The sequence below is a fragment of the Pygocentrus nattereri genome, chromosome 15 (assembly GCF_015220715.1).
Source record: "Pygocentrus nattereri isolate fPygNat1 chromosome 15, fPygNat1.pri, whole genome shotgun sequence".
NCBI classification, from domain to species: Eukaryota; Metazoa; Chordata; class Actinopteri; order Characiformes; family Serrasalmidae; genus Pygocentrus; species Pygocentrus nattereri.
This window is the reverse complement of record NC_051225.1, coordinates 20,272,149-20,294,824: the sequence shown is the minus strand read 5'-3', so window position 1 is coordinate 20,294,824 and position 22,676 is coordinate 20,272,149. Positions and strand designations below refer to the sequence as shown.

The window sequence follows — 22,676 nt, the reverse complement described above, 5'->3', positions numbered from 1 at the left end:
GTTCTTGTGATGTGATAAAATATGCAAAAATAGTTCTAACATAAATTCTTCTGTTAATGAACTTATCAGTGTTGACTACTTATGTGTGAAAGTGGAAAAATAAGCATTTCCCATCAAATAACTCCATGTTTAATACAATAAAGCACTTTTCTTGCAACCCCTCCTGTTTAGATCCCCAAGCAGATGTCCTTGTTTAACAAGTGCTGCAGCTGCACAGCCCAAGCACAGGAAGAGCCGTATTTGTAAGGAAGTGTCCGTCAGGCCTGGGCTATGTTCCGTTGCCAGGGGAACAGCAGGAAATGCGGAGCTTCCTGCTCAGTGAGAAAGGGTCCTGCCTGCTGTCTGCAGAGGAGAGTTTAAACAGCTCCCTATCATTAGCTCAGATGTGGTGTATACCAAAGTGCTGTTAAACTACTACTCTATAAACTCCGTGCCTTTCTGCTCACTGACATCCTTTAACCTCTTAAAGGGAAATTCAACAAAATTGCTGCAAATTAAATAGTTGAAATGTAAACTAAGTCACATAACATTGAATAGTTCAATATAACTATGATTCACTACTTTAAAAAATAACAGATATAGTTTTATGATGTGTATCTGTTTCAGAGTAGGTTATTTAACATAAACACATATAGTATATCTAATCTCTATTTTCACTGGGCCCTTAGCTCATGGGGGTCTGGAGCAGCTGCCTACAATTGCCTATTAAAAACACTGCACCTGTTTAGAATCATTAAATTCTTGGTTTGTCTGAACCTTTAACCTTTAGGATAATTATTTAGTTATTAATCCTAATATGTCTTATTACACATAAGTAAATACTAGGAATTATTTAGTAACTATCAGTACTATTAAACTGCTATGTAAGTTACGTAGTTGTAGTTACTAGGCATATTACTACATTATTAAATGGAAGACTTATTTTTTGGTCATTATGACATTGTGTTGTAACTTTATTTCAACTAGTATGTATGTTTTGCCTATGTTGCCAGGTTGGATAAGCTTAGCATAAAACAATTAGCTCGATTGTTTGAATGTAAACACAGTGATTTCAGAAATGTCCATTTATCGCCGCAGGCATCTTCTGTACGCTTATATCACCATTATGTTTTTTTCTTTGATAACATAAAGATTCCTTCTAATATCCTCACTAGGTAACCGGTACTCATGGCTTTTCTGTTGTTCCTTTGTTGTTGTTCTGGTGTTTTGTAGCTGCTGTGCACAAAATCTAAAATCTTTGATCAATCAAATGACTTACGTCTGTTTGCATTTGGCTTATTTTTTAAGCAAATGTGCTCCCATCGTAATTCATCACATTTCTTTTTTACTACAAGAAAAACTTTACCTATGTTTATGTGAAGTTTGATGATTTTTATCAAGATAATGCTCCTCATATTGCCTGTTAGCACCAAGCTAGAGTGAGGTTAATACAGCATTATGTTAGATTTTGAGGTCAGCTTTAATTAAATTGAAGTCATTTTAAACTCTATAACAGGCAGGTGCAAATTTCAAACATGTTGGGACAGCAGATAAAAAGGAAATAAAAAAACACTGATTTATAAATGTACTTTGACCCGTATTTGAACAAACCAGTACAAAGACAAGATAATGAATGTCTGACCTTAACAGCTTCATTGTTGATTGAGACTGATGACTGCAACATGTTCCAAAAACAGGGATGAGGCAATTTAAGATGAGATATACTGTGAAATGTTCAGTAAACACCTTAAACTGGTGATACATTCATGCTTGGGTATAAAAAGAGCATTCAGGAAAGGCCTAGAACTTTATGAATCCCCTTTAAATCCCCTTTTAAGCACATCTCTTTCTTGAGAGGTTTATGCTCGTAGCACTGCTGTACTTTCAGCTTCACTTTAAACAAACTGGATGTTGTCCCAGAATGACATTAATAAGATATAAAACAATAAAAAGTTGGCACATTCTGGCACACTGGCACGACATTTCCATTCTCTGACTGGATGTTTCAGTCATAATCTTGAAATACAACCATAAGGTGGATATTCCCTGGATTCTCAGATAAATGAAGCATTCTAATCAGACTAATAAGGCTTTTCTAACATGCACAGTAAACGGCGTAGACGAAGTTTCACTTAACAAATGCCAGTCACTTAATTTGCCACACTTGCTTTCGATGTGAAATTGTTTCATCTGGTCACTTGTTACCACACAATGGTTTATGAGCAATCCCTCATTTCCCAGACCCCATAAACCTCTTCACAATGCAGGTCTCATCAACTGGAGAGGAGGACTAATAGTGTGTCATTGCAAATGGACTCAAAGAGAGAGAGCGATGGAGAGAGAAAGAGCAAGACAGAAAATTACACAGTCAACATATGATTCTCTCAAACACTCCGCTAGGCAAGTGTGAATGATCCTGTGTCTTAAAAAGCAGCCCCATTTATATTCCGTCAATATGAAATTCTGTGGAAATGGTCTCTTCAGCTTCAAACAATATGGCACCATCCAGCTGTGCTTTCTTTCTTGTTTTAAAAATAATTATGTCTATGAAACTCCATCTCAGCATAAAAGGGGTTGGTATGTGAGGCAGCTGTCAGGGAGGCTGGGATGGATGTCGCATGGATGGGCAGAGCAGCCATCTGATTAGTCTCCGACTCTGGCCGTTTCATCACAACCAGTCAGCTGATTGCACTTTTAAAAGGTGCCCTTTCAAGACAAGACTCAGGTACCATTCATAGCAAATCCATCTTGCAAGGACAACTGAATCAACAGCTCCTGAAATCACCCTGCGACATCATATGCACATGCTGAGGCCTTACCTTTGAACTGCACCACAAGTCGTTATTTCTTGTTAGACTGCCCACAGATCAGTAGAAGGTTCTAAGAGAGTGAGTTTTTTTTCTGCTGTGTTCATCACAGGCTTTGATATGATTTATCACACTAAGGGTTCTTCAGAGATTACAGTGCCCACCATCAGATAACGAAAAGTAGATTTCTGGACAAAAACCATCCACTTGAAAAACTGATCCATACTCACTGGCTACTTGCTGGTGTACAGTTAGAAACTGTAGCCCATCTATTACCATGTTCAGAGTTTACCATTACAGTTTAACTTAACTTACTTAACCCAAATCAACGTTAGATCACTTTGACTGTCATGTTTGTGGCAGTAAATAGAACATATCTAATACCTCAGCAATAGAGCTGAATGTAACACTATGTTTAAAAGAATAATAACATGTTAATAAATGTTCTTGACCCAGTTGACAGTTTCATCTGTGTTATAATTTATTTCAGGACTTCTTGAGCCAGCTTCTTGAGATTCTTCCTATAAAAGAAATAATTACACCCTAAAAGAGTCATTAGGCAAGCGCCAACTCCATTACTGTACTTACTGATGCATAAGCTATTGATTTTTAACAAATAACACAAGTTTTAAGTGGAATTTGCCATCTTTGTGGAAATGACTGGACATGTAACCATCAATATGTGGCTCGATAAGATGTGAACAGAGCATAAGAGCTGTAATTAACTGCATCATTCACATTATTACATGCAACAGCATTATCACTCGATTACAGATTTGTGCTTTTTAAGTTGAGAATGGAAATTGTTCTTTGGGTCATTTCTCAGTTTGCTACATTTGACCTTAAATGCTGCAGTACTTTTTTCCACAGAAAGTCCTGAAGCATGTTCACATTGTCAGTGGGCTCCAGTTTCTCCAAGTGTAATATATGAAAGTCAACTGTTCAGGAGATATGCTAACCAGTGGCAGTTTCTTGGCAGGAACTTATTGTAGCTCCATTCGACACTCCACAGCATACATGGCTTTAGGTTGCAGGCAGATGGACTCCATCCAGTGTGTGTTGGGTAATTCCAGTTTCTAGCATCTGAGAATGTTTGAGAAGACCCCAGACAAAAGCCTGTCCTTGTCACTACACCTTGGACCGGTTACCAAAGTAAATAGGTAGGCAGATCATACGTCACGGCCCTGATATGATCGCTCTTCTTTTGAAGGTGTAGAAAACTGAGATTGGCAGAGAATCATTTCAGAGAATCACCATCTTTGACCGTTAACCTTTCAAACCATGCTGTTGCCCTTCTTAGCACTGTCCAGGGAGGGCAAGGCATCTGCAAGTGGAGAAAGACCAGTCCTATAAGGAATACAACAGTTAGATATTTGTTTGTGCTCTATTTGCTCTCTCTTTCCATTGCATGTGTCATGATTGCCAGATCAAACAGCAGGCTGTTTCAGCTGGACCAGGCTGGCTCACCTTTTAATGCGGCTTATCTGTTCACAAAGGATGGAGAGGTACTGAGTGAGCTTTACCATGGCGACAATGAGCATGCCCATCACGAGTGTGCATGTGGGCCACAGGAGTGAGGAAAATATAGCGCTACTGCCATAAAGACGGGTCAACAGCACGCTGTCCTGCTGCTCAGCTGGGTCATAGTAGCACGGGACCTGGTGCTGCGTCTTCAGCCGCTCTGAGATGTTCACCACCAAGGTGTGCATCATCGCGTGATCCTTACGGCACTTAGGGACATAGAAGCACTGCAAGAAAACAGAGGAACATGCTTATGATTAGAGATTGTGTCTTTGAATGTACTGGCAGCTCAACAGCAATGACTGTAGGGTCAGAAAAGTGACCGGTGGCGTCAAGTGGTTGCGCACAAAGAAAATATGTTCATATGTTGTACTTCACACAACAGCATTCTTTGTTACTTGTTTTGACAGTTATTGTGTTTATGTATTACATTTGATCTATCATTGTGACACTAGTCATTACTACTTTACTACAAAACATTATAGGATTGTTACAGGTTAGTTGGTCAGGATTGACTAGTTTTGGTGCTGTGCGTATTGTCATGGGTTGTTTTGCCAGAAGGTTAAAATCCCAGGGAACACAGAGCAAAATATTAAAAATGTCTACTGATGTGTTCTAAAGTTTGGTGGTTATTTTAAATATCCTGCTAAGTTTTACTGAAAAACTCAAGCAATATAATTAAATGTGACTTAAATATGACTTAGACCAATGTAAGAACTGTCAGGGTGTGTCCCTAATATTCTAATGAGCATGCTTGATTGTCATCCCTAAGTACTGCTCTCCCAGTCTACTATACCACTGAAGCAAAACTAAACACAACAGTTCAAGCAGTGACAAATGAGTAAAATGGTCTCTACGTATACAGATGGTGTTGCAGACCTTGCTGTGTTCATGACTCACTAAAATATCTAGCTTTTATATGAACATATGATTAGATGTTTTAAAAAAGGTTTTTTCATTTGCTGGACATCCAGGGAATGCTGGCATGGCCGGGTGACCAAATGAAAGGAAGAAATGCTGAAGGAACAGACAGATGAAAACACAATGTAGCATTCACTGCTTTTAGTTGTAGTGCTGTTGTTGGTCGCAGCTATGCCATACATAAGCTCAGTTTTCTCAGACAGTTCGCTCACGTCTGCCTCTCAGCACTCAGCTCTGAAAGCCTCTCAGTTCTTCCTGCTCTACTTATATCTGCCTGAGACTGAACTAGCCCTGCCTTCACAATAAGAGTCCTTAGACAAATGACCCAGTGAATATATGCTATCAAACAAACAACCTGAACAAAGAAATGAACATCTACACATTTCTTGAACATACTATGATAAGTAGACAGATAAGCTGGCTTGCTAGCTCAGTTGTGCTTACTAGGTTAGCTTTTGCTTAGTGGTTAGCTTTCTCTCTGACTCAAAACCAGACAGGCCATAGGCCATGTGCAAAATATTCCCTACTCCAGCACTGGCTGGCAGCTAACTCACTCACTATAGTGGCGCTGATATTAGCTTTAATGAAGTAACAGTTCATTCTTTTCACGAAACTATCAGGAAATTGAGGAAGTGAGGCATATTGCAAAGTTTTTCACAAGTATCCTGGGTGCAGTTGCTAGGCTATGAAGTACCAACTGATTGAACCAATATGCTATAGTACCACCCTGAGCGCTGCATTTTGAGTTGTTTAAGAATATTGAACTTTGTTGAAGCAGCTAAACAATGACCTTTCCCTGCATTTGTATTTGATTGTCTATTTACACCTAATGCACATAATAATGTCACAATAGGTTTTTTTTCACAGATCCCCCAGAATTTTGAGTTTTAGACATTCAGAGGGTCCAGGAGGTTAAGTAGGAAGTCCTAGACCCTCCAGGATCCCCTGTGTTTTGCACCTTGGCCATAATGGAACACAGTTTTGTTAACCACATCTGCCTTATGACTGGTAGGGGTACTGCTAATGTAAGGACTACTCAAGATTAGAACTGTGAAATGTTGGCAAAATACATCAGCCATTTAATTTTTTGCTCTACCATGAACCCCATAAAATCCAAGGCTTATTACATATTAAGGCCTATTATTCAATACCTACAGGGACTTTAGTGCTTGCTGAGCTATTCTTAGGTTATAGAAGTGTGTAATAAAACTGGCAGGCCCTTGGCCATTTAAGGGTTTAAAAAAAACACAACTATTAAAAATTAAAACACAACAACCTTATAAAAAACTAAAGTCAAGGTTAAATTACTGTGATTTAATTACTCTTACAGGGAAAATGGCACTGAAGTAGTGAGAGGGTAGTTCTAATTCATTACTGTGCACCTCTAAAGGAATATACCCTTTCATAATTTTCACAAACAAGCAAGGATGGTCATGTAAATCAGTGGCTGCCATCCCGCTCCTGGACTTCAACTGCTCTGCATATTTCTGCACTTTCCCAGTTCTAACGCACATAATCCAACTAATCAGCTAATTAAGTGCTTGCTGAGTTGAAGTGGCTATATTACAGCATAGGAACCACTGCGGTAACTGAAACTGTAAATGTTTGGGAAACAGCAGAGCATCTATTAATTCATCCTCACAAGTCTTGTAATTCTACAGCAGCCAGCTCTATGGTCAATTACCCCGGACATGGAATTCTAATAAACATTTAACCACTAATACACGTAAATGCAATAATGATTCTGAAGCAATTACTGAGTTCTCATTAAAGTCAAGTTACCTTTTGTCTCACCCTTCATTTGTCATGAGGGTGGACATTTCATTCAGCTGTGTCTGCTCATTTCACAGCCAAATACAGTCTTATACTAAAATATTGTAATGAAAATGACATCATAAAATGTACCAGATCCAAGATAAGTGCCATTTAGGGAGTGCTTATAAATAAACCACGAAAACTGGCCATAATAAAGACAAATTAATAGGGAGAGTGGCTAAAAGGGACCCATATTTCTGATTCTTTAGTGTTCTTATTGAATTCAGTACAAAAACCTCCTATAGTTTCTGCTTAACCCCTTAAAATCCCAGGCTGTTTACATACTATACATAATATACATACTATATTATTCAATAACTACAGGGAATTCAATGCAAACTGGGTGAGCTATTCTTAGGTTATAGAAGTGTGAAATAAAACCTTGGGCCCAACGGTGGCCCTTGCCATATAATATATATATTGTCAAAGACCCACTTACAACTTTTGTGTGGTTTTATGTATTAAAAACCTCTTAAAACTCTTTTTGTCCCTTAGGGAAAAAATGCTGTTTTTGTTACTGTGCCTTTATAACTGATACATGTAAATGACTTCTATTCTGATCGGCTGTACTGTATTATGTCTTATTTATAAAGCAGAGCAGGCTGTAATGTTCCTTATAACTTCAGAGTGACTAAACGGGGGCTATTCTGCTTTGGGCTAAAAACGTTTTTTGATGTTGCAGCTTAATTTTCATATTTGTACCAGAGAGTGAATGGTATGTTTTGAAACTTTACCAATTATTAAACACATTTCAAACTCTTTTATTTAAAAAAAGTGAGGAAAATTCTAATGACCCCACTTTAAGGGAAGAAATTCTGAAAGACGATGATTTGAGAAAAAAAGAGAAAAAATGAATACAAGCACTGAAGGGAGAGTGCGGTCAGAGATAAGTCAGCAATTTTCATTTTTCAAACAAGCAAAACTGTTTTGTGTTTCAAAAGACTGGCTGTCACATAGCCATACAGCACACAACAAATACAGTTATGGATGCTTTCTTTTGAGATAAGTGAAGGAAGACTTTGACACACGTGACAGCGGGCCTGTTTCTTCTTGGAAAATTCCCCACATTAAACAGATTTGCGCCAGAGCACTTGAGAAAGGACCAGAGCCACTCTGGCTCTGCATAATTCAGAGTATTTGGTTTATATATTGTGTACTGTGTTTTATATGCACCTCGGGGTTGGCCTCCTGGGCCTCCTCATTGTGGGAGAGTCGCAGGACACGGCCGGAAGAGTTCAGGCTGACGTACACCTGCAGGCACGGATATCTGGAGCTTTTCCAACACTCTGCACCACAGCTGTAGCTGCAGTTAATCTCCGCAATTATACTAGAGTTTAACACTGTGCAACTCGACTCCTCCGTCCACACACTGAGAGAGAGAGAGAGAGAGAGAGAGAGAGAGAGAGAGAGAGACTATGCATGACTAAAACAATGGCATCCCAGAAATGTGTTATTCTGTTGGTACAATTATGTAGTCACACTGAGTTTTACGTGTTTCTCTATGCCTTGTTATTTATAACACTACTTGAGTTTGATCATTAATAGAAATCATTAAGATCATTAAAAAGAGTGCAGATATGGATGCATACCAAATCGTTTTTTTTAAGTAGTGCATGCACTGCGGGGGAGCAGCAGGGCGAGCAGCTGTACTTTTGTGCAGTCACAACTGCTTCGAACATGATTCAGCTAATCAGATTTTTGAACAGGAACAAGCAGTCATGAATTTGCATTATTGCCATTTGAGTGCGTCAGTTTGCTTTATCCTATGCCACACCCATGCTCCAACCCCACCCCATGTCCTTACAGGGAGGCCCCAAAATTTTGTGCTATGCCTCTTTATGTAATTGTAATTGTTATATTACTTAGTACACAATTTATATAATTCATTACATTACTTAATATTTTTCCTTACATAATTCATGATAAGTCACCCTTATTAGTCCCACAACAGGGAAATTTCAACTCCACAATCTAACTCATCCATGTAGGGAAACACCACATTCACACTAGTGAACATACACACTAGTGGGCAGTGAGCACACTTGTGGGCACAGTAGTGGGCAGCTCTGTCCACAGTTAGAGCAGTTAGAGGTTGACTGCCTTGCTCAAGGGCACTTCATTCATGTACTGTCAGTTCAGGGGATCAAACTTGTGACCTTTCGGTCACAAGGCTAGTTCCCTAACCTCCAGCCCATGACTGTCCTTATATATAATTATAGGTGTAGTTACTCACCTAATAAATTTTACTCCAGTTCTATAGCAACACATTTAAGTCTGCATCTTTGAATTTTTCCATTTGTTCTGATGTTGAGACCTGACAACAACATGGTAAAATGTATTATTTGTTCTCAAAACAAAACTGACTGTCAGGTTCAGAGAGAATTTAAATGCTTGCAGATCCAAATGAAGTAAAATATGTTGATTAGTAAAAGGAGCATCCAAAATCAACGTCAGCTGGTCCAAAGTCAATAGCCAAGTCAAGAAAACAGTAACCATAAGGAAAGTCCAAAAAACAGAGTCCAAAATACAGAAAAGAAATTCAAACCAGAAATACTACCAATACTAAGAAGGCTAGGCAGAAGACAAAGTCAAAAGCAAATGAAGAAATGGTCATACATGGAAACACTAACTAACAGACTGGAAGGCTCTGTAAGGCTCTGTGAACAAAGACAACACCTCACAAAGTGCAAACAAACTGAGGGGATTATTATAGTGAGCTTAACAGGTGAGCTGAATCAGTAACCAGGTGCAGTGGAAATGGAGTCTTGGGGCTGGGATGTAATAACAGAAGGGAAGCGTGACAACAAACACACAGCAAACATTTTTTTTAAAATACTTGTTAGCATGCATTACTTTGACATGTTAATTTGTTCAAATTAAAAATTATATAAAAATCTTCTTTCTTAAATGCAAATGTGGTTCCATCTGAAAGGTTTAAATCCACAGTTTTGCAGGAGTTTTCTGTTTCATTGAGCTACAAGTAAGAAATAATTAAACAAAACATTATTGGCACTTCAGGGCCTACATTTCACTGGGGAAAGGCCACCAAGAACTTGCAGCCATCTAAGTGCTGGTAAACCCTTGGAGATTGTAAGCATTGGGAGATTGTAAGCATTGGGAGATTGTAAGCATTGGGAGATTGTAAGCATTAGGAGATTGTAAGCACTGGGAGATTGTAAGCATTGGGAGAGTGTAAGCATTGAGAGATTGTATGCATTGGGAGATTGTAAGCCCTGGGAGACTGTAAGCATTGGGAGATTGTAAGCAATGTGAGATTGTAAGCCCTGGGAGACTGTAAGCATTGGGAGATTGTAAGCACTGGGAGATTGTAAGCACTGGGAGATTGTAAGCATTGGGAGAGTGTAAGCATTGAGAGATTGTATGCATTGAGAGATTGTAAGCACTGGGAGACTGTAAGCATTGGGAGATTGTAAGCACTGGGAGATTGTAAGCATTGGGAGATTGTAAACCCTGGGAGATTGTAAGCACTGGGAGATTGTAAGAATTGGGAGATTGTAAGAATTGGGAGATTGTAAGCATTGGGAGATTGTAAGCACTGGGAGATTGTAAGCACTGGGAGACTGTAAGCATTGGGAGACTGTAATCACTGGGAGATTCTAAGCACTGGGAGACTGTAAGCACTGGGAGATTGTAAGCACTGGGAGATTGTAAGCACTGGAAGATTGTAAGCACTGGGAGATTGTAAGCATTGGGAGACTGTAAGCACTGGGAGACTGTAAGCAATGGGAGATTGTAAGCACTGGGAGATTGTAAGCATTGGGAGATTGTAAGCACTGGGAGATTGTAAGCATTGGGAGACTGTAAGCACTGGGAGACTGTAAGCAATGGGAGATTGTAAGCACTGGGAGATTGTAAGCATTGGGAGATTGTAAGCATTGGGAGATTGTAAACCCTGGGAGATTGTAAGCACTGGGAGATTGTAAGATTTGGGAGATTGTAAGAATTGGGAGATTGTAAGCATTGGGAGATTGTAAGCACTGGGAGATTGTAAGCACTGGGAGACTGTAAGCATTGGGAGACTGTAATCACTGGGAGATTGTAAGCATTGGGAGATTGTAAACCCTGGGAGATTGTAAGCACTGGGAGATTGTAAGATTTGGGAGATTGTAAGAATTGGGAGATTGTAAGCATTGGGAGATTGTAAGCACTGGGAGATTGTAAGCACTGGGAGACTGTAAGCATTGGGAGACTGTAATCACTGGGAGATTCTAAGCACTGGGAGACTGTAAGCACTGGGAGATTGTAAGCACTGGGAGATTGTAAGCACTGGAAGATTGTAAGCACTGGGAGATTGTAAGCATTGGGAGACTGTAAGCACTGGGAGACTGTAAGCAATGGGAGATTGTAAGCACTGGGAGATTGTAAGCATTGGGAGATTGTAAGCACTGGGAGATTGTAAGCATTGGGAGACTGTAAGCACTGGGAGACTGTAAGCAATGGGAGATTGTAAGCACTGGGAGACTGTAAGCACTGGGAGATTGTAAGCATTGGGAGATTGTAAGCACTGGGAGATTGTAAGCATTGGGAGACTGTAAGCACTGGGAGACTGTAAGCATTGGGAGACTGTAAGCACTGGGAGACTGTAAGCACTGGGAGACTGTAAGCACTGGGAGATTGTAAGCACTGGGAGATTGTAAGCACTGGAAGATTGTAAGCAATGGGAGATTATAAGCATTGGGAGACTGTAAGCACTGGGAGACTGTAAGCACTGGGAGATTGTAAGCACTGGGAGACTGTAAGCACTGGGAGATTGTAAGCATTGGGAGATTGCACATTCAGTCCCTGGTGATGTCACAGCCACTGAAAGCTGGGCATCCAAGATTGGCTTCACTCTCTCTGGGTGGGTAGGATGGCCCACTCAATCCCTTCATCACTAAGCATGAGGGTAGATGACATAGGTGTCTGTTAGCTGATGTTAAAGAATTACACAGCTTGATACCTGGGGGAGACTAATGTAGTGGTTGAGAATTGGGCATGAATAAACTCATGAAAATTGACAAAAATATCACAGAAGAACTCATAGGCTTCCACAGCATATAGAACTCAAAAAAATGTTCAGTGATGTCATAAAATTATTTATTCTTATTAGTTTGATAGCTAGCATTAGCTTGTAGATAGCTGGCTTCAGAAAGGATCATGTTTACCACTATGTTATGTCACTTTCATTTTCAAAATATTTAATAGCTTTTGAATAACATTTCCTTAAACAATTCAGATAAACTTGAGCCCAGGAGAAGTCGGCAGTGTTTCTGGGTGCTTGACATATGACTTCCATGTAGTACAGTCTGAACTTGCAAAGTTGGTCAAAGTGCTCCCGAGCCCATGTGGTGATATCCATCACAGAAACATGCTGGTTTTTAATGCTCCTTTTATGTGCAAAATTAGATCTAATCCAGGGCTACGTGTCAAGCAGAACTACAGTTCATACACCTTTCACATCCCCTCTGGCTCTATTCCCTGCCATGCTAAAGAATATTTTTATGCATGGAATGCAATGACATCAAACTCAATTACATGTGAGGAAGTCCCCCTTTAGTTCCAGCATCACCTTTGGATTATCCCATTTCCACACTGATGACTTATTTTCTCCTTGACTGCAGGTGGGTCTTCAGAAGTGCTACACAGCCAAAAGTGCCAAAAAACTTCTATCATTAGTCAGACAGTCTTTACTTGAACTGTGAAGGATATGGGGGTACTACTCATCAGGCTTTAAATACCTTTATAGCAGTTTGTATCATGAAGAGCAGTTATTTGTAGGGATCATGACAGGTGTGTTCGTCATCAGAATGCACAGTGACATACCAGAGCTCTATTGTTTCAGCCATTTGTGCAGTGCATCACGTCTTGTCCCTATCTGCCAGCCAGGCCTTCTATTTGAAACTCAGACCACCAGTTCGTTCGCCAGTCCTGAGGCTCAGCTGTGATATTAATTGCCTTTGGCTGCACATCATGCCAACGCCTAACTGCGCACATTCTGCACAGGGTCAGAGGTATTTGCACATGCTCACCACAGCTCAATTTCAGCTCCTGACATAGTTTCTCAATCTGTGGCTTACCCAGGGAATGAGGACAGAGACAACTGAAGTGCCTAACTGTTGTCGTCAACACAATTAGCTATCTACACAGATGGAGATGGCCCATAGAGAAACATATACAGAACTGTCTATGATGGATTTGTACTATGTTTGTCCAAACTGGCGAATTATAACAACTCATGTGAGCAAATTATTAACGCTGCCAGGGTGAAAAAAGTTACAGTTAATCTCATTCAGTGTGCTTTGACCCATGAAATTTAATCAGAACTGTTCACAGTGATAGTGACAAGAATCAAATGTCTGAAGAGTTTAATGCCTCTGAAAGCTCCCTCACAAACGTTATTACACAAAATGGTTCAGGATATGCAGCCTCATGCCTGAGACACTGTTTTATGATAGCTGTGATGTACGACTTTGGTCTTACACATACATTTATTTAGAAATTCGTGATGAATGGTAGATGTAGGGTGTTGTATGGCAAAATAGTAAAACAAAGAGACAAAGAAACCTTTTATCACTGTTTATGACTATTATCATAATTAATCTTAGACATAAAAACTCTGAAAACAAGTTCACTGGTTATTTTGGATATTAAATATGGCTATATTTAAGTTGTAGACCTGGTCCCTATCAACACCACTGTAATGAAATCTGCATCTGTTGGTAAGTTTTCTTTACAATAAACCAGAGATCACTAATAGGTGGACCACGGTCCGAGTCCAGACCCAGACGCTGTCCTATGCGGACCAGGACCTACAACAGATAACCTATGAATAATTATTTTATTTTGATGAGGTCGTCCATTTTTAATCTGCATAAGGTTTCTAATCATTACGGTACTGGTTTAGCACCCCGGGAAACCCATAGACCAAACGCATGCATTGTAATTGTCATACATGACGCTACTCAGCCAATCAGATCTGTCCATTACGATGAGCACTGAGACTGGACTGAATGATGTACGCTCAGTGGAGGGACGAGGCGAGACACAACAGTCAGAGAAGAAAGTGAGCCAGATAATGTTACGTCACACTCTAAAAAGAGAAAACTGACAATAAATGTTGTTGAAATTTGACTAAATTGTAATTTATTTGATTTGACATTCAGTCGTTGACTATATAAGATGTTGATATACCTATTGGGCTACTTCAGTAAACAGTATATGGCACTGAATCATAATACAAGTTAGACACTATGGACCTTTGCTTGAGGAAATTTTCTCTAACCGGGCCTTACTGAACAATTAAAGATCCCTGCAATAAACAGAGAACCACTACAAATTACTTTGTTTCTCAGTGACTAAACTGATAATCATTCATAATCAATGCCTTTTAAGTGTAAGTATGAGTACTTTATGAAATCTTTTTATAATGCTATGAATTTAAATAAAAAAAATAAACTGAGCAGGAACTCAAACTGATTCATGAAAGAAAAAATTTAGTTGAATTGTATGTAGTTGTTGTATGAAGTTTTTCTTTTGGAATCATAATTGTACAAAAGTACAACTATTTAAGTCCAATAATACTCAAGTAACATACAACTGATATGCAAGTGTAGTATCAAGGTACATATTGTAGGGACTATGAAAATCATTTAATTGTAGCTTTCTTATGACTCAATTTATATCCAAAAATGGTTATGATTCCTATGATTTCGGAAAAAAAGCATTATTGCTTTCATCACTTTGTATGTTTATTTAACCAACAGAAGTTGCAAGTATAGCAAGCATGCAGTAGTTTGATATTATTTCTCACTTGTAGCTCATTGAAACAAGTGGAGGACAAGAAGTAATAATTTAATCTAATCTAATATAATCAAATCAAATCTAATCTAATCAAGTGATATCATGTGTATTTATAAGCAGAAGAGGATAAATGTTATTAGTATTTGAATCTAAGGAAATTTGCATTGAAATAAAAGTGCTTTGAATTTACATGAATAAAACATGCTACATCAACACAATTGTGGTAGATATAACACATTTTATTCATGTGCAAACAACTGACACTTCTGAATCATGCAAATTCAATGTGTTGGATACACAGTGTTGTTTTGCAGAAAGAAAAAAAAACATCCTTTACATTATTGCATGTTTTTTGTCCTTGATTGACATCAAAATAACTGTAAAGAGTGCAGACTCTGTCAGTACAGAACTGAATATAAACATAATTCATCACTTAACTTAATATGTTCACTCACAGAAAATTTCACTGTCAAGTGCTACAAAATGTAGTGCTCAATATCTGTTTTTTTAAATAGTGTAATGCATGTAAACCATACATACATTGCATTCTAACATTGCTGTTAATTTACAGAAATTCATAGAAACAAATTGTCACCTTTGTTTCACAGACATTTGCATTTATTTTAATACATTAAAATACTGTATTTTGGTTAAATTACTGTTACTGTTATTATGGTTAAATACTGTATGTTAAAATAATTAGTTGAACTAGTAAAACAGTTAAGAAATGAAATGGATGTCAATTTTACAGATTTTTACCATCATTGAAAAAAACAAACTTTTACTGTTTGTTAACAGGTTTTGTCTGACACCCTGGACCCAGATTTTTACTGTGGACTTTATTTATTTATTTTTTTACCAGACTTTATTTGTTATCAGTATCACTTGGAAGTACTAAAAAGTGACTCTGTGGTCTTACCTGTCTGAATAAGAGCGCACCATTGTGATGCCCAGGACAAAGTACATCATGACAGAAAAGAAGATCATGCTGAGACCCAGGAGAATGGCTCTGTCCTCTCCAGCCTTTAGAGCAGTCACAGTCTTCCTCTTGTCCAGAATGTCATACTCCCTGATCTTCTGATAAATGGTTCTGATAAAAGGCAGAAAGAACGATAGCATTAAAATATACATTAATACAAAAGACAAAGAGAACCCATAAAGACTGCATACATACAGACAATCATGCACATACATACACAAAGCAAATAGCTAACAGCTTTGCCATAAAATCTGGAAACATGACATAAGTGCAAAGATGTAATGGAATTTGACCTGAAAATTGAAACTTACATAAACAGTCCTGTGGAGGTGTGTCAGAGATTAAGGGACAGTCAATGACAGAAAGAGAAAGGAGGTTTGATTTACAAGTCCTACCTCAAGAACTGCATGCTTCACACATAAATCCATTTATAAATGTCAGCATAAATTGCATAAATCTAAATGTGTGTTTAAAATCCACACTGGGATTTCAGCTTGGGGTTTTAAGTGGTAAGCTAAAGTTTGCTTAAAATATGAAACATTATTATTGCATACATACATATATATATAATAATATACACATACATACACACACACATACACACAGTATATAAGTATATATGTATATATTTGTGCGTGTGTGTGTGTGTGTGGTTGTATATATATATATGTATATATATATGTACAAATACACACATGCACACATATATGTTGCCAGAATAAAACCTTGTAAAATTTGAAAATGCTTTTTGCCCTTTACATTTTATGTGAATTTCATGAAAAATTACAAAATACAAAAAAAGGCCCAAAATGACTTGTAAAAATGTCTGGTTCCATTGACTTACATTAAAAGTACAGTAGGTTTTCTCCATCTCCTGTAAAGTATATAAATACCATATATATACCATATAAAGTTCTTATATATTACATACTAACTATATATAAATATGTGTGTGTGTATATATATATATATATATATATATATATATATATATATATATATATACTGTATATGCATAAACACTTATAATCCCAGGCATTATTACTACATGCTAAAGCTTATTATTCAGTAACTACTACAGGAACTTCACTACAAACTGGCTGAGCCATTCTTAGAATATAGAAGTGTGTAATAAAACCCTGGTCATTTAAGGGGTAAAAGGGCTCATATCATGTCCCCTTGTTGTTGTTGTTATTTTAATTACAGAGTTTAAGTAGTAACACTGTTAAAGTTTCAAATCTCAGTGCACAGTGCATTTTTATTTGATTGTTTCTGTGATTTCACAAGACCAAACCCATTTACATTTATTCACCTATTCAGCCTACAGCAATTTATTTCCTCCCATTCACACTGAAGTTTAATGGAGAGTTTCAGCTCTTAGTGCTTTTTGACTGAGGCACAATTCATCTATTTAGAGCAGAACTCAGTAATTGAATATCAGAGTTAAATGCTCAAAAAAGCTGTATGAATTCTAATAAATTAATAAAGAAAGGATAAAGAGATGGAAAATCCCCATGTAAACATGAATTATGCAAATTTTTGGTACATAAAACCACACAAAGTTATACACCTCAAGGGAGAAAATAAAATACAGGAAAAAATGTAAGCTATGGGCCCTCTAATGATTTTAAAGACTTTCTGTGAGATGAAAATAATAAATTATGTCTGATTCCCTCCTCTCTTTCTTATGCCTCATTTAACTTTAGCGTATAATAACTAGTGTCATCATTCTAACAGTAAACATGCAATTACAGTAAACAACAATATCTGCAAGCAATAGCTGCCTGTTGCTGTACTTAAAATCTGTATTAAATCCAAAAAAATGAAATAAGACAAGATAAAAAGGTTCAAAGTTGCTTTGTGCTGATGAAGCTGATGAATTTATATTGTATATATAATTTGTGCTTGTATACGATATATATGTGGTATGCAGTATTGCATCAACACAATTGCTAAATGTAAGCAACCTATAACACAAAACTAAACTATGTTGATAATGTTGAATTGTGTAATGTATTTTATTCATGTGGAAATTATACATAAATGTATATTTAAATCAAGCAAATCCAAAGAATTCCTTTTTTCATATATGACAGCTTCTTAAGCCTGTTCTCTTTGAACCAACCTTTGTTAAGCTTTTGAGATTCTTTTCACATTTAGCTCAGATCATTGCTGTTCAACAAAGGAAACATGTAGCTCAATTTCTATAGATTTGTATTTTTTCTGCAGGATTTGAACACAGTAGCTGTCTTTTACACTGAGTCAATATTTCATGATGAATGGACCAATAGAAATCCTCCAAAATTACATGGATTAAAATCTCTGCACGTTAACTTGCATTAAAAGTTAACAAGGTTTTTTTTTCCTTCTCCTGTAACGTTTCTATTTGGGGGAAATGAGTTAATATGCAATATATATGAACAACAGCGGTTGGCTGTTATTGACACTAAGCATACAATTATGGTTCTCATGACGTAGCACCTTACCTTCTTTCGTTTGGTCTCTGAGCTCCTTTGGTTCCAGCCCACAGGAACATCCTCCCAGCTGCTCCACTATGTCCGGCTCTCTCCAAAGCACTGGCTACGGATTGATTGGACAATCTAGCAGGGAGGGACAAACACTTTCAGTCAACCATGAGCTCACAGATCTCGTTTCTCGCCATTGTTCCCACTAATGGTTGACAGGAGCTGGAGAAACGTGAATCTCTTACAGACAAGCACGTCTCTCCTCCTGAATCCAGGTCCTTCACACTGTCCCAAGACACTCCACCAAGCACAAGAGCTTGGTTAACCTCAAGCCTAACTTAAGCAGGCAAAGTAATGTCTCCGTCAATAAAATGTCCTTCTTGATCAAGTTTCAAAAAAGCCCAAACCCAGGAATCATAAACCACAGTAAAGAGATCCTTTTTCCAGAGAAAAAGAGTGAAAAGCAGGTGAAAGCGATCAAAGGATAATCCTCCAGTGGAGTGAAGTCTGTCCACCTGAATAAAGCGGCTCTCCACAAACACCGCGCACATCAATCGGCAGGGCCGCCTTCATCTGCTGCCTCATTTCCTTCCCGCTTGTTTGTTATTGACTATTCATAGGCGGCGAGCAGCGGGATGGGGGGATAATGAGGAGAGTGGTGGGAGAGGGAGAGGAGCGCCCACCATGCCATTGATCCCCAGCAGTGCAAGTGAAGGGGCGAGAGAGGGGAGAGTGAGGGGAGAGGGAGCACTCGCTGCTCTGAGCCTCCTCGTCCTCAGCAGCCAGACTCTGATTGGCCTTGATGGAGTAGCACAGTGGTGACACAGGTGCTTGGACCCTTGCGAGTTGCGACTGACTGCACACTTCTGCGTGAGTGACAAAGTGGGCTCACTTGAACTCTTCTTGTGTGAGCTATGTGCGAATCAACAGGGGAGATAAAAGCTTACCCAGTGCTTTTTAAGGGACCCTTCATTTGCCTTGTTATACCCCTTAACCTCTCAACTCTTTAATCTCACTTTTTAATATTAAAACTTATTGACTACTAACTGCTATTGATTCTCCAGTAACTGATTGACTGGAGTGTAAATGAAGGGAATGGTTGACTGTGTAAATGAATGAGTGACTGAGGGAATGGGTGACTGTGTAAATGAATGAGTGACTGAGGGAATGGGTGACTGTGTAAATGAATGAGTGACTGAGGGAATGGGCGATTGTGTAAATGAATGAATGATTGAGGGAATGGTTGACTGTGTAAATGAATGAGTGGCTGAGGGAATGGGTGACTGTGTAAATTAATGAGTGACTGAGGGAATGGGCGATTGTGTAAATTAATGAGTGACTGAGGGAATGGGCGATTGTGTAAATGAATGAGTGACTGAGGGAATGGTTGACTGTGTAAATGAATGAGTGACTGTGTAAATGAATGAGTGATTGAGGGAATGGTTGACTGTGTAAATGAATGAGTGACTATGGGAATGGTTGACTGTGTAAATGAATGAGTGACTGTGGGAATGGTTGACTGTGTAAATGAATGAGTGATTGAGGCAATGGTTGAATGTGTAAATGAATGAGTGATTGAGGGAATGGTTGAATGTGTAAATTAATGAGTGACTGAGGGAATGGGTGACTGTGTAAATTAATGAGTGACGGAGAGAATGGTTGACTGTGTAAATGAATGAGTGGCTGAGGGAATGGGTGACTATGTAAATGAATGAGTGACTGTGGGAATGGTTGACTGTGTAAATGAATGAGTGACTGAGGGAATGGGTGATTGTATAAATGAATGAGTCACAGAGGGAATAGGTGATTGTGTAAATAAATGAGTGATGGAGAGAATGGTTGACTGTGTAAATGAATGAGTGGCTGAGGGAATGGGCAATTGTGTAAATGAATGAGTGGCTGAGGGAATGGGCGATTGTGTAAATGAATGAGTGGCTGAGGGAATGGGTGATTGTGTAAATGAATGAGTGACTGAGGGAATGGTTAACCATGTAAATGAATGAGTGACTGAGGAAATGGTTGAATGTGTAAATGAATGAGTGACTGAGGGAATGGGCGATTGTATAAATGAATGAGTGGCTGAGGGAATGGGCGATTGTGTAAATGAATGAGTGACTGAGGGAATGGGTGATTATGTAAATGAATGAGTAGCTGAGGGAATGGGTGACTGTAAATGAATAAGTGGCTGAGGGAATGGGTGACTGTGTAAATGAATGAGTGACTGAGGGAATGGGTGACTGTAAATGAATGAGTGACTGAGGGAATGGGTGACTGTAAACGAATGAGTGACTGAGGGAATGGGTGACTGTAAATGAATGAGTGACTGAGGGAATGGGTGACTGTAAATGAATGAGTGACTGAGGGAATGGGTGACTGTAAATGAATGAGTGACTGAGGGAATGGGTGACTGTAAATGAATGAGTGACTGAGGGAATGGGTGATTGTCAGATTGCAGGAGAGAATGACTGAGTGAGTAAGGGAGCAACAGACGGAATAAGTGCTTGCGTAAGTGAATGAGTGAGTGGGTGTGTGACTGACTGACTGTCTGACTGAAGGAATGAATAAAAATAAATAAAAAGTGAATGACTGAAGGAATAGATGATTGTGTGATTGAAGGAGGGAGAGAGTGAATGAGTGAGTGAGGGAATGACTGAGGTGATGGGTAATTGTGTGAGTAAATATGTGAGAGAGTGACTAAATGAATAACTGAGTGAATGAATGAGTGATTGAACGAGTGACTGAAGGAATGGGTTAATGTGTGACTGAGTGAAGCAATAGTTGATTGTATAATTGATTAAGAGAAAGAAAGCCTGCGAGAGTCAGAGACTAAGTGAATGTGAGTTTTGTGGAGTATGTAGAGCTCCAGTTACTGCCAGGCGATAGGTGGGATTGTATGACAGCTCACAAGTCACCATATCAGTGACCCCTCAAGCATTTCACGACTCGTCTCGACCATCAACCGTGTATCGTCTGCCTGCATATTTTGGCGGACAGGACATTTTTCTCTCTGCTGCATTCTGCTCTCAGAGCGTATAATTCCATTTGTGAGTGCTCTGCTAGTCAGACTGAGCCATTTGTTTACGAGCTCTGTTCACAGTGGTGCCAAGGGAAACTGGCAGCGGCGCAACTTCTAATTCAGGACGGACGTTTGATAACCAACAATAAAAGATTCGAACCATGCCCCGCAGGAGAACGCTGGGAATGCCACTGATAAGAAAACTGTGCTTGTGTATTGAAGAGAAAACAACTGTATTTTGTAGCTTTTTTTGCCTTCAGTCTCCTTCTGTCACAGTAAACCTCATAATAACACATTCTCAACAAATAGGAATTAAGGACAATTTCATGATGATGATAAAGGAGAATTCCAATATTTTTGTTTATATTATCTATAGCCATTCAACTGATGTAAACAAAGTCATCGAGAGACATTCTAGGAGGCCAAAAGAAGAGAAAATAATGGTTTTCTTAATTATTGACACCCTGAAGCATCATCCAGGTAACAGCTCAAACTCTGATATAAGCTGATATTGAAGCAGGCCAACAGTTCAGGCAGATAACTGACACCCAAGCCTATGTCTGACAGTCTACAATACACAAACTCTCGCTACTGAACATCTTGGGGGCTAAAAGCTTAAACAGTTTTTGTGCGATTTCCTCTGAAGCTCTTTCACCTCTCAGTCATTCAGCAAAGCTGCCATGTTCAATCAGAGATAAGCACTGAGGCTAAGTCACCCTGAGCAGACTGGAGACTCGAGCCAGTGGCAATATTTTCCACTCAGATGAAATTCCTCATCAATATGCCTTTTATTGTTTGGCCAAATGGTTGGTATTTGCCCTTGTAATCACCTTGCAGCGGAACACAGCATCTCATAGGAACCTCTTATGTTTTCACCAACAAAGACATTTGGAACACACCCAAAACATCTGGACCATTCTGGAATTGCTGCCTTGGATCATTGCATTCACTAAGCCCTTTCATGTATCCAATGCACATTGAAACTACACTACAGTTTTGTTGCTCATAGTGAGATCTGAGCATTTTACATCTGTGTCCTAGCAAAAGATCATAGTTTTTCTGCATGCAGGCGCCACACGTCACTGTATAATGGCTTTTACAGAGACTAATGAATAGCTAACACACCTTTATGCATTAACATTGAGTTGTCGAGATGCATTCCCCACGGATCAGCCATAAGGCACAGCACAGACTGGGGGTACAGTGTTCCTGAGAGCGTTTGCCTGTGTGTCAATGTGTCTGTGGCTAAATGACACACTAATCCTGCCTTCTGGAGGCCTGACACATGGAAATGATAACTGATTATTCTTCTCTCCTCTAACAACTCTCTGCCAGCAAACTCCACCTGAGAGCTCCTGAGGAGTGAGAAGTGA

At 38.9% G+C, this 22,676-nt stretch overlaps 1 protein-coding gene across 6 annotated transcripts in view; it reads right to left on the bottom strand.

Moving 5' to 3' along the window:
• Positions 1 to 1,440: 1,440 nt before the first annotated feature.
• The window catches only part of si:ch211-247n2.1 (calcium-activated potassium channel subunit beta-2), a 47,752-nt gene continuing 26,516 nt past the window's right edge, over positions 1,441 to 22,676 (bottom strand). For 3 of the 6 annotated variants that reach the window (XM_017699313.2, XM_017699312.2, XM_017699314.2), the window contains exons 2-6: positions 18,309 to 18,422; positions 15,763 to 15,933; positions 8,217 to 8,412; positions 4,254 to 4,534; positions 1,441 to 4,133 (exon numbers count right to left, since the gene is read on the bottom strand). In XM_017699313.2, coding sequence (XP_017554802.1) covers positions 4,061 to 4,133; positions 4,254 to 4,534; positions 8,217 to 8,412; positions 15,763 to 15,933; positions 18,309 to 18,422 — 835 coding nt within the window. In that variant the 3' untranslated portion in view covers positions 1,441 to 4,060. Of the gene's footprint in view, positions 4,535 to 8,216; positions 8,413 to 15,762; positions 15,934 to 18,308; positions 18,423 to 18,532; positions 19,057 to 22,676 lie in introns of those variants that run through there. The other 3 variants (XM_017699315.2, XM_037545155.1, XM_037545156.1) reach the window with 3 other exon arrangements.